This window comes from Engraulis encrasicolus, chromosome 24, assembly GCF_034702125.1.
Source record: "Engraulis encrasicolus isolate BLACKSEA-1 chromosome 24, IST_EnEncr_1.0, whole genome shotgun sequence".
In the NCBI taxonomy this organism is placed as follows: Eukaryota; Metazoa; Chordata; class Actinopteri; order Clupeiformes; family Engraulidae; genus Engraulis; species Engraulis encrasicolus.
The window spans coordinates 43,049,017-43,061,522 of record NC_085880.1 but is presented as its reverse complement, the minus strand read 5'-3'; the positions used below and the strand labels follow the sequence as shown (position 1 = coordinate 43,061,522).

At 42.6% G+C, this 12,506-nt stretch overlaps 1 protein-coding gene across 1 annotated transcript in view; it reads right to left on the bottom strand.

Moving 5' to 3' along the window:
* Nucleotides 1–12,506, bottom strand: part of gclc (glutamate-cysteine ligase, catalytic subunit) — a 29,029-nt gene that overhangs the window by 3,064 nt on the left and 13,459 nt on the right. Inside the window, exons 5-14 of the mRNA XM_063191679.1 lie at nt 11,829–11,887; nt 11,101–11,237; nt 9,896–9,970; nt 8,408–8,524; nt 7,606–7,744; nt 5,972–6,084; nt 5,534–5,626; nt 4,554–4,658; nt 4,010–4,091; nt 3,337–3,446 (exon numbers count right to left, since the gene is read on the bottom strand). Of these exons, the coding sequence (XP_063047749.1) occupies nt 3,337–3,446; nt 4,010–4,091; nt 4,554–4,658; nt 5,534–5,626; nt 5,972–6,084; nt 7,606–7,744; nt 8,408–8,524; nt 9,896–9,970; nt 11,101–11,237; nt 11,829–11,887 (1,030 nt within the window). The remainder of the gene's footprint in view (nt 1–3,336; nt 3,447–4,009; nt 4,092–4,553; nt 4,659–5,533; nt 5,627–5,971; nt 6,085–7,605; nt 7,745–8,407; nt 8,525–9,895; nt 9,971–11,100; nt 11,238–11,828; nt 11,888–12,506) is intronic.

The window sequence follows — 12,506 nt, the reverse complement described above, 5'->3', positions numbered from 1 at the left end:
GGGGCTTATAGTACATTATGAGCACCTATACCCTTCTATGCACAGACCTGGATGATAAACTGTCATAAGGGCTCATAAGATGCTATAATGCTTCATGTGTGATCATAAGGGGTCAATGTGTGCTCTAAGTAAAGTAAAGTTCATATAGATGCATCTATAATGCATTGTATAATACACATCTATAATGCATCGTAATGTACTATAAGCCCCATCAGGCAGCCTGTAGTTTATATCCAGTCACGAGCACTAATAACACCCTTGGATTTATAAAGCATTATAAGATAGATTCATGGTTATTCGTTACTGTTAACATAACACATCATGAAACATCATGGGTGTAGTCATAATGCGTTATTAGTAATTATAATGTGCATTATAATTTGTTATAAATGCGCTCATAATGCGCTATAGATATGGGCTTCATAGAAAGTGTTACCGAATATTTTTTTTTTAAAGCAATGGTTTTCACCTCTCATTTACAAGTAAATGGAGTTTTAGAGTGTGCATTTCAAAACTCCGCTTGAAAAAGTATTCCATTTAAGGGGCCAAAACACACCTGTCACAATGTTTTTATATTTTATCCACGTGCCTATAATGTAAAATAATTTAAAATATCTGCATGCCTGTAACCAGCACCTTAATGAGATGCAGGCAAACAGCAAGAGTCTTCGAACTGTTTTCTTGTGGTATGTCCACACATATTGTTTTCTTGCCATGAGACAGGTTAGGGGTGAGTTTGGTCTGGACAGGGTTTTTTTGTTTCCTTGTTTGTGTTTGTTGGTTGTTTTGTTATTGATGACAAAACCGAATGTGGAATGAGTTGGTCTAGAGACAGATTGTGGTCTGAAGACAGATCTGGATTCTTTTGTGTAGCAACAGAGTTATTTGAGAGTATTTAACTTGCGCAAGGTACGTAGATCACTCTTGTGCTGACGTTGCATGACATCGTGAAAAAACTCGTTATGCGCAAAATGACACAATTTGCATTTGCGTAAGCCAATAACCCATCATTTTGTGTGATTAGTCTGTCCGAGGAGAGCAAAGAGCAGACGGTATAAATGACTCATCTCTCTCTGAGTCTGCCCCCTCAATTAAGGCAGGAGCACGAGCTGCCAAAACCGACTCCGATGCCACCATGGCAACATCTGCACCGCATTTGTTTGGTGGGGAATTAATTCCCTGCGCAGCACGCTTGATTGAATAACAAGTGTTGCTAGCATATGGACTCGAGCAGTAATTACTGTACAGGCAGCGAGTTGTGGTTATTCAGCGAACAAAACACCACAAACACCTCCAGGAGTAACAGGACAGGATACTGGAAATTCACAACAGGCTGTATTGTCTGGGATCACCTTATGTTCAGAGGTGGTGGTGTTGTTTTGTTTGGAATCACACCTATCCTACATTATGATTTGTTCGGAACCACAATTATCCTACATTATCATTACATTATTCTTGGGAGAACACGTGAAACCAGGTAATCTCAAGACAACCCTTAAGAGTAAGCAAATTTATTCTCATAAAACCTTTTCTTTGTTCAGCACCTAGGGTTTGCAGCAACCCATTTTTGTCGGATAATGAAAAGTGCAACATTGACCCTAACGCTCATGAGATTTGAGATTTATTTCATGAAAAACTTTGTATGTTAGAGCTGAATTAACAATGCAAGATGAGGGTCTTGGCTTTAAAGTCCAATTCATTTCATATTTGTATGTGCTTCAGATGCAGAGATATTCAGGTTTTATAGACTGACATTATATTTTCCCAAAACTGGCTTAGGCATTTAACAGGCATTTTGTGCAGGTGTTTTAGGCATAAATGGGTTAAGTCTCCTTCCAAGTAAACCAGTCGAACAGATTTTATGTGCTGACTTGAACCAAGTTAAAGCTGCCTGTAGTGCTCGCCAACATGGCAGCTCAAAAACCTACCCTCATAAAAGTATTTTTTTTTCAGTCTGGATGTTCATACCAACAGTTTATAAAAATGCGAAAGTATGTCAGGTCATTTTTTTATGTTAAAGGACAAGTTCAGTCAATTTCAACATGCAGTTGTAATGTTCACACTACCCTGGACTTGCCAGTACCTGAGATTTTTTTTTTTTTCCTTCAGCCATTTCCGAGATGCTGGTCATTGTAATGGGGGCAGCGCTTTGTTTACATTTCGATTAAAAAAAAAAAAATTCCCAAAAACAGCCAGAAGGTTATACAACATCAGCAGACAACAAGCAAACAGCGGTACCTTTTGGGAAAATATTTGGAGTAGGCCTATGTTAATTAAAAAAAAAAAAACGTAAGCAAACGCTGCCCCCGTTAGAATAGCTCACATCGCGGAAAGGGCTGAGCTGCTGTGGCATCACCGGGCACTAACAAGTCAAGGGTAGTGTGAGCAATACAACAGCATATTGAAATTGACTGAACTGGTCCTTTAAGTCAGTCTGCCATGAGAAGGTAACTGAGTAAATTCAACACCCTGCCTAATGCCTGTTTAAGGCATGAACTGAAATTGAGGTGGTACATTTGTATAAATACTTGGGTATTTTGCTTGATGATACTTTGACGTTCAAAGCCCACATTGAAAATCTTGTGAGGAAACTTAAACTAAAGTTAGGTTTTTTATTTAGAAATAAAATTTGTTTTTCCTTTCATGTTAAGAAGCGCCTTGTCTCTGCAACGTTTGTATCCATTTTAGACTATGCAGACCTGCTGTACATGAAAGCTTCATCCCAATGTCTGAGTAAGATTGACTCTGTATCATGGTGCCCTGAGGTTCATCACTAACTGTAGGGCCCAAACTCATCACTGTGAACTCTATGCCAGAGTTAAATGGTCTTCACTGACTACCAGGAGACTTACTCACTGGTATACATTTATTTACAAGGCAATACTCTGACTACTGCCACCTTACATCTGCAGCCTAATCACAGTGAGGAATATTGAGTCTTATGGTCTGCGCTCTAAAGGCCATTTGTTACTCTCTGTCCCTTGCTTCCGCACAGAACAGGGGAAGAAGGCATTTGTGTTTTCAGCCCCTACCTCATGGAACAATCTACAAAAGGACTTGAAACTAACAGATCTGATTCCATTGAGCGATTTTAATTCCAAGATGAGATCACTTGAGACAGAGTCTATTGTCTGTAACTGTTTCAATTGACGTGTTATTTTACTTGATTTGTTATTTTAATGCAACTGTGTAATTTTAATTTTGTAACTTTAGCCGCCACTTGGCCAGGACACCCTTGTAAAAGAGGTTCTTAATCTCAACGGGTTTATTTTTCCTGGTTAAATAAAGGTTAAATTAAAATTTAAAAAAATTAAGGTATGCGTGGAGATGCGGTACCTTTCCATTGATGATGGTGTCGATGCTCATCAGCGTGTACTCCTCGTGGTCATCTTCTCCTTCCAGACCGTTCTGAGCATTTTGGGAGCCGTCAAATACGGGGCTGCAGCCTGACGAACACAAGAAAAAACAGTGAAAAGAAATGAAGTTGGCGTATCAGCACCTGAAATCAAAACGGTTGAATGTAGCATAATGACGTTGAATGTAGTTCTTGCCTCATTAGAAGACTGCATATCCGAATAACTGAATGGAGTCTTTGTAATAAAATTATAACCTGTAGTTAGGACTTTTGCTCTCTGTGTTTCTGGTTAAACTCTGTCTGGTTAAACTCTGTCCCTGTGTGAGCTCTTGCTGTGAATTATGTGACATCTGTACCAGGAGGAGACATCTCTCCCAAGTTGTCCCAGACAAGAACTACCACTTAGCTGAACTATGACCTTGTATGTTTATTCTTCTTTGGTGCGCTTCCCATTAAAGACGGCCTCTGTGGAAGGAGAGACAGAGAGACCAAGGATGCCATGCTAGGAACACGTTTTCCAGGCTTCTCAATCTCTCTCCTTTCGCGAAAGCCAATTGTAAACCTGATCTGATTGTCATTGTCTCGTTGTTTATTAATGAGTTTTTATTACAGTCTTACGAATGGCTAAAACAAAAACAAAAGAAATGGCCGAACCTTTAAAGATGTCCTTCCTGAAGTAGAACATGCCTTCCTGGACCGCATTCCGCTTCTGAGCCACCTTCATGTTCTCATCCACCTGCCAGAGATAAAGACATGAGCACACAGCAGCACAACTATGGGCTCGTTTTTGATGGAGCAGTGATGCTTTTGCTATGCTGCGTGCATGCACACTTTGCCAATTCCTAACCAGAATGCATAAAACTGGCAAAGTGTGCATGCACGCAGCATAGCAAAAGCATCAGTGCTCCATCAAAAACGAGCCAAATGACCTCACAATCACAAGACACACATCGGACGGATACGCAAGATGGTGGTACAAATGATGCTTTTCAAGAAGGCGTGCTGTTAAAACTACCAACTACAATTCAACAACATACCTGAAAACCCACTGACTGTGAAAAGTAGGGAAGAATTATTATTCTTTCGTGTGTTTTTTTGTTTTGTTATTCCCCTCTGACTTGTAGACAAGTATTTCCCTTGTTGTTAGTACGTGCAATATGTGCAAAATCGTGAATTTAAAAAGGGAGGTGTGTTGAACCTTTGAGAGAGGAATAAGGAAGTCGAGCTTGTAGGAGAGGATGACTCGGGTCAGCAGCACCACAAACACCACGTAGGCAGAGTTCTCAAAGTCTGTCAACTGGACCTGAAGAGAAAAAAAACAAATATTGTAGTAAGCAGTGAAACACTGATATGAGTAGAGTTCATAAAACAAATACAGTAGTTTTCATCTTTGTACGAGCCACAGGTTGAAGACTATTTGCTTCTCTAAATTTGAGTTCAGTTGCAGCTCAAGGAGGGTGGCTACAGGAGTACTTTTTTTTTTACCTGGGACAAGCCGATGATCCACTGCAATTATTTAGTTATTGATTTAATGATTAATTTACTTCACATTTTATAATTGAGGTTGAATTGAATTAATAATTAACATTTTATAATTACGGTTGAAAAACGCTGAAGTATGAAGAGGGAGATGGGGGAGTGCCACCTTGACTCTCAAACAATTGTATGTGTAGGTTTTTCGTTTCCAAACATTTGTGTTGTGAGGTGGGGCAAGATGCTACGCAGCCAACCAGGGGTCCATTTCTCGAAAGCGTCTTTGCTATCGTCGTTAGCAAAGTCCTTCGTAAGAGCGACTCAACTCTCTCTCGACAGCGACGCTCACCACTAAATCCAAGGGAATGGTGTTACGTCTTAAGACGGTCTTAAGACGGTTAGCAACGACAATAATCGAGAAACGGACCCGTTTCCAACAATGAAAGGTTGAACAGTGCACAGCCAGGGTCGCGCAGCAAGGGATTGTTTACAAACGGTAAACCCATGTACAGAGCAGGTGCAGGGAAAGGAGCAGGAAGCTCACTAACTTTACATCAAAATACAAGGAAGGTCCCGAGGCAACTTCATTTAAAAACATTTTTGCCACTTAACTATTACTTGAAAAAGTCATGTGCTATGTATACTGCTGTGCAGAATACAGCTTTCAGTCTGAACAGAATCAGCCATCCACTTTGAATAGCGTACCTCCATAGGACGGAACTCGACTCTCCATCCGATTTCAGAGTTTGGCGGAGGGGGCTTGAATCTCATCGTCTGCCAGTTGGTGGACTGAAGGTTCTAGAAGGAGACGAGCGAGCAAACAGACATCTCGCCATCAGATGAGACATTTTTTTCTCTGCATTTAAAACCTCAGGTTCAACATCATGGCTACTGTACAAACTTTACAACATGGTTTACAACATGATAAGGAACTGACAAGTCTGGGGAAAGCTATTGTGTATATGACCACAAGCTACAAAAAAAAAATCACCAAAAGCTTACGAATTCGACCACTATTCTATAGTATAGAGAACAAGACAGAATAAAGAACCGAAAGTCTATGGGAACAGTTTGAGAAATACCCACAAGCCGCAAAAAGACAAAGAAATCACCCAAAATCTGCCAGTCAGCACTTTTATTCACCTCAAAGTGGTCAGACTCGTTCTCATCATCCAGGTGAAGTTTCTCCTCAAACAAAGAGAGGGGATCTCGAATGAAGAGGTGCGCAATGTGCTGCGCCAGCAGTTTGTCGATCCCTGAGAAAACAAAGCCGTCAGGAGACAATCTCAACGTGTCACATCTGCACTACTGTCGCATCGTTGCAGCAGACACACACACACACACGTGCACACACAGACACGTGCAGACACACACACGCACGCGCACACACACACACGCCCGCACAAAGCAAACACACACTTATGCAATGGCAGCCATCTTAATACGTCACCAAACAGGGACACAAAGAGGTCAGGAGACAATCTTGTGTCAAATCAATAACTCACTCCTATACAACCACAGCACAGTCTTGGCATGTCATCTAAAAAGGGACATGCCAACATACAAATAGTCCAAAAGTAGTAAAAAAAAAAAAAAACTAATATTCTGGGTTTCCCCCAGAAACATCTCAATCTGTGGATCTTGACCATTTGCAATGTCAATTCAGAAAAGGTGGGTAAACTAAAATACATGTGCTGGAAACAGTTTGTATTCAGGTCGGGGCACAACTCCATGAAAAAGCAATCCCTCAGGATCTGCCGTCTGACACTACCCTGTTCCCTCCAATACTAGCTGTGGCGCTGTACAAAGTTATTCTTCTCAGGGTAGTCTGGCAAGGCAGACTATGGGGCACAGGGGTGTCAAACTCAAATTGACCGAGGGCCAAAATCAAAATCTGGAACAAAGTCACTGGCCAAATGAACTAAAATTGTGCCAAATGTGTCAAATGTGGCAGCGCATATTCTGTTGCATATGAGTGGGAGCTGTTTGACTGGCATTGATCCACTCATATTCCTGTGACACACAGAATTTCAAGTCTTATTACGCGTTATATATTAATGGTATATGTGGGTCAACTGTTAACATATTTGAAATGATCTCGTGGGCCAAATAAAATGACTCTGTGAGCCAGATTTGGCCCCCAGGCCTGAGTTGACAGGGGGTGCAAAGCTGTGCTGCGCCTTCTAGACAAGCAAGATGATTTATAAGTGTCAGTGTGACTGAACCAAAGATTTTTTTTTAGGAAGTGGAGATATGTCAGAATCGTAAGTGTCCATAGAAATTAACGGTGAAGATTCGTAACGCAAATATGGCGTCTACCCGCACATCTCCCGCCTTTCTGGCAACAAGAACCAACTGCCTGCTGAGCTGCTTTGCCATCCATCCAATCATCTAGCTGCATTGGCGCACACAAATAAGTTGCGCATGCTCAGTTGTGAAAAGCTGTCACTCTCGTGCCGTTGTGGAACTACTGTGCCTGCGCAGTGTCAAAAAAAAAAAAAACGTGAGATAAGTCGCTTAAAAAGCTTTATTTTGACTCGCATGACACAACCAAGCAGTCTAGATTGCTCAACTTTTCACGGCGGTTTCAACCATATGGTTTTCACAACCGCTGGGTTCCCTCCCGTCCTGTACTCAGTATCCCCATTCATTTTTCCCATTGACTCTCAGATCTGGTCTCACTAATCGTGAAATAGCACCCCGAAGGCGTCAACAAGATGGCGGCTGAGTGACGTAACTTATACAGGAAGAAGGTTGACTGAACAGGAAGCCGTTACCTCCTTCCAGGAGCTGTTTGTTGATGTCCTCGTCAATGGTCAGCTCGATGTCGTTATACTTGTCTCCACAGCTGGACAGGTAGCTGTCGATGGAGTCGTATCTCGACTTGTTGATCCGGAATTTATTGTTTTTCAGGGGCTACAGCACAAACACACAGATTCATGTACTGCATTAACAGATCCTTGCAAAAAATACCTGATGAGACTTTAACATTTTTGTCATGACATAACCATAAACAATATTTTTAATGGTCCATTTATGTGATAGATAAACAACTTGAACACAGTCGCGAAGTGGAATGAATTTTACATTATACGAATTTTACATTTAAAAACTGAAATGTTTGTTGTGCAAAAGTTTGGAGTATATGAAGAAGTTTTCTACAAAAATAAATAAATAAGCAAACCATTTGAATGGCCTTGATCTCAGAAGGGGGCTGAACAACATAATGTGTTTGGGTGCTGACTAGGGGACAAAGGCAGCACTAGGAATGCAACGGCCTGTTGAAAGAGTCTGGAATCCGCATTTAAATACAGTAGTGACTAAATATCCACCAGCTCATATCATTGCAGATACAGTACAACAGGTCCCTGTATCAGCACTCATCACCACGCTGGGTTGGACACCACTGAGGACCGGTTTGGCAAGTGACCTGCCCTCTTGCACTACAGCACATTACATTATATTTAGCAGATGAACTTAATCCAAAACGAATTCCAGGGGAGATAAATCAACAACAACGACAACATCAACATCAACAATGCGTGGAGAGGCTGATAAACATCCGCTGGCTTCACTGACCTCCAGCCCCCTCTCCTCCCTCGTCCGGTCGTCCACGGACGCGGAGATGACGCCCCAGCGGCAGTCGATGTCGGACACGTAGCCGCGGTAGAAGGGAGAGGCCGCGCTCAGAGCCATCTGGAGGAGATAAAGGCAGCCATTAGACACAACAACAACAACAGGGGTGTGTTTCTCGACAGCATTGTTGACAACCAAGTTAGTAACTTATTTGGTTTCAAAGCAATTTCCCATTGGAAACCTACTAAGTCGCTAACTGGTTAACAACAATGTTTTCGAGAAACGGGGTCCAGAATAGTCCAACATACTGTGGAAAATAACACACACACACACTTCACAAGACAGCAGTTGATGTACGGAACTTAGCCGTGGTAAAAGCGAGAGGCCACACTCAGGGCCATCTGTGGAGCCGACCAAGTCAGACATTAGAGCACAACACAACGACAACCGAGTGGCCCAACATCCAAGCACACAGGTCAGACACCCAACATGCAAACACACATCAGACACCCAACATAAAACACACAGACACCTAAGCTTAAACATACAACAAAGACACCTAAACATGCATGCACGCATGCACAGGGTAGCAAAAGCAGCACAGTAGGCCCAATGGCCACACACACACACACACACACAAGCACAGGAAAGGAGGTGGAGGATGTGAGTAATCAGTTGAGTGATGGCCAGGAGAGAGCACATAAATACAGTGCAGTGGCAGTTAGTAGATAGAGCTGCCTGGCAGCCTTTTGTTTCCATGGGGCCTCCTCAAAACAGTATGGGGGGGGGGGGGTTGTGGAGATGTGTGTGTGTGTTTTTTTATTTTTTTTAACTTTTTTAAGGGGGGCATTTTGGGCTTTATTATTACAGGACAGTGTGAGAGTAAACAGGAAACGATTGGGAGAGAGAGATGGGGCAGGGCCGGTAAATGACCCCGACTGGACTCGAACCGGGGTCCCCGTGGGCAATGTAAGCCCAAATGTGGGGGGCTTAGCGCGCTGCACCACAGTAACCCCTGTGGAGATGGTTTCACTTTCTGGAAATATGACTCACTAGGTACCAGATGAGTAACTCTCTTATGGGAAACTGTACAAGTGAAACAGGAATTACAATGGAGGCCATGACAACGCATTCTCTAATGACATTAGAGACAGAACACAAGGACGTTCAGTCAGTGTGTGTGTATGTGTGTGTGTTTGTGTGTGTGTGTGTGTGTGTGTGTGTGTGTATGTGTGTGTGTTTGTGTGTGTGTCTAGGGTCCACAGTAATAGCAATAACAGTTGTGGACCACATTATCATACATAATCGTCATTGACAAGGTCACAATGTCCTTGAGAGGAAAGACAGACAAGAGAGAAGAACAATATAATAAAAGGTAGAAAGTATTTTAGAGAGTAGCTAACTAACCTTAACCAAAGGAAGATGAAAATTAAGATAATAGTAGTAATCATAATGACTTCAATACTATTATTATTAAATAATATTACTCACCACGATTGGGCAGAAGGTGGCTAGCTGATCATACAGGTACCGGGCCTCGCTAATGCTGCAAGCCTGGAATGTGACCTGCAACAACACACAAAGACAAGGAGACACACACTCAGCATGCTACATAGTCACATTATTCATCAAACTGAACAGATCCATGCAAAAGTAACTCATATGGTTATAATCTGGGATTTCTTGGAAACAGTGAAACCATAGTTAGGTAAATGTAAAGATTATTTTATTAGTATTTAAAGAAACTGTAAACACAAAAACCTTAAACTTGCAGGGTGTGTGAGTGAATGAGTGAGAAATACCGCCAGAGACAGGCACAAGACCTTAGAGTCCCGGGTCTGGGCCAGCTCAGGCATCGGTGCAGTAAATAGTCATAGTGGGGTCCTATCTATGTTGCCATAGTGAGGTGGGCGTCCTACCTGGAGGCAGCAGTTGCCCATCCCGAAGCCCATGGCATACATATAGTCATGGTTACCATATAGTCATGTCTATGTGTTGCCATAGTGAGGTGGATAGGGTACCTGGAGGCAGCAGTTGCCCATGGTATAGTCATATCTATGTTGCCATAGTGAGGTGGGTAGGGTACCTGGAGGCAGCAGTTGCCCATCCCGAAGCCCATGGCATACATATAGTCATGGTTACCATATAGTCATGTCTATGTGTTGCCATAGTGAGGTGGATAGGGTACCTGGAGGCAGCAGTTGCCCATCCCGAAGCCCATGGCGTCCATGTAGTCATGGTTACCATATAGTCATGTCTATGTGTTGCCATAGTGAGGTGGGTAGGGTACCTGGAGGCAGCAGTTGCCCATCCCGAAGCCCATGGCGTCCATGTAGTCATGGTTACCATATAGTCATATCTATGTTGCCATAGTGAGGTGGGCGTCCAACCTGGAGGCAGCAGTTGCCCATCCCGAAGCCCATGGCGTCCATGTAGTCATGGTTACCATATAGTCATGTCTATGTGTTGCCATAGTGAGGTGGGCGTCCTACCTGGAGCCAGCAGTTGCCCATCCCGAAGCCCATGGCATACATATAGTCATGGTTACCATATAGTAATGTCTATGTGTTGCCATAGTGAGGTGGGTAGGGTACCTGGAGGCAGCAGTTGCCCATCCCGAAGCCCATGGCGTCCATATAGTCATGGTTACCATATAGTAATGTCTATGTGTTGCCATAGTGAGGTGGGTAGGGTACCTGGAGGCAGCAGTTGCCCATCCCGAAGCCCATGGCGTCCATGTAGATGTGGTCCGGAAGAGCCGCTCTGGCCGCCTCCCCGTCATCTTCCGGAAAGGGCTCCACAAACGGAGAGGGCGTGTTCTTGTCTTTAAATACTTGAAAAGAGAAACGATTGCAACACTTTTATTTTACATTGTATAAGTGTATCTATCAATACATTTAACACAATACGATGTAGTATGTACAAAATGGGAAATTAATAATTAAATAATATTACTTAATTAGAATTACATAATAATGACTGTACAACACTGCACATCAACCCAACTCAAACCCTATGGTACAGTGCATAGTACAAGAAGTGCATACAATTATACATGAAGTGCATGCAATATTATTTGTTAAACTGTACTAATTAATGGGGGCGCTGTTGCGCAGCATGCCCCCTCAGATAATGCTTGCATGCCCATGGGGACCCTGGTTCGAATCTGGCCTGGGTCATTTCCAAATCCCACTCCCTATCTCTCCCACTGGTTTCCTGTCTCCATCTTCGACTGTCTTGGCTCAATTAATGTCTAAGAGTGTCCCCCAAAGTAATAATTAATGTAACAATACAGTGTAACAAAAAAAAAAAAAAAACCGTAATATTCTAGTAATGCATTGATTATGGATGGAGAACATTCAGGGAAAATATCCATGTGTGTGTGTGAGTGTGTGTGTGTGTGTGTGTGAGTGTGTGTGCTCACTTGGAACATTGATGGCCACCTTCTCCCCTCGTCTGTGGCGAATGTTTCGAGTAAGAGTACTGCAGGAAAAAAAACAACAAAAAAAACAAAGAGATGCAAATTGATTGGGGTTACAGTATCTGTGCAGCAGATTTGCATGTAGCAAGTAAACACGCGATGTGGTCTAGAGCTTGTATGCTTCCACATTGCACTAGACCAGTGGTTCCCAACCTATGGGTCGGGACCCACCTTATGGGTCGCCAGAGATCCACAGGGGGTCGCGGAGCCCTCTTGATTTTAAGGGGTTTCATTTGAAATATAGCCCATGCTGAATAAATGACAAAGCATTTAACTAATAAATGCATAGAAGTAGCAAATTGTAAGTGCAACATTAAACATTTATTCTATATTTGACCACAGACGAATTGAGGAATAAAATAACTAAAATTAGTTTTCCCAGGAAACAGAGGGCATCTTGTGACTCCGTCTCGTGCGGGCGCTCGCGTGGTTGGGTCACCAAAGCTTACAATAGTAAAAACATGGGTCCCTAAAGAAAAAGGTTGGGAACCACTGCTCTAGACCACATCATGTGTTTCCTTGCTTCATGCTTAGCTTGATAGGAGGCACTTTATTGAACACACAAAGTAGTCAGTCTGAATCTGGTGCCACACGGATGTATATTTTCTGTCATTTATTTTT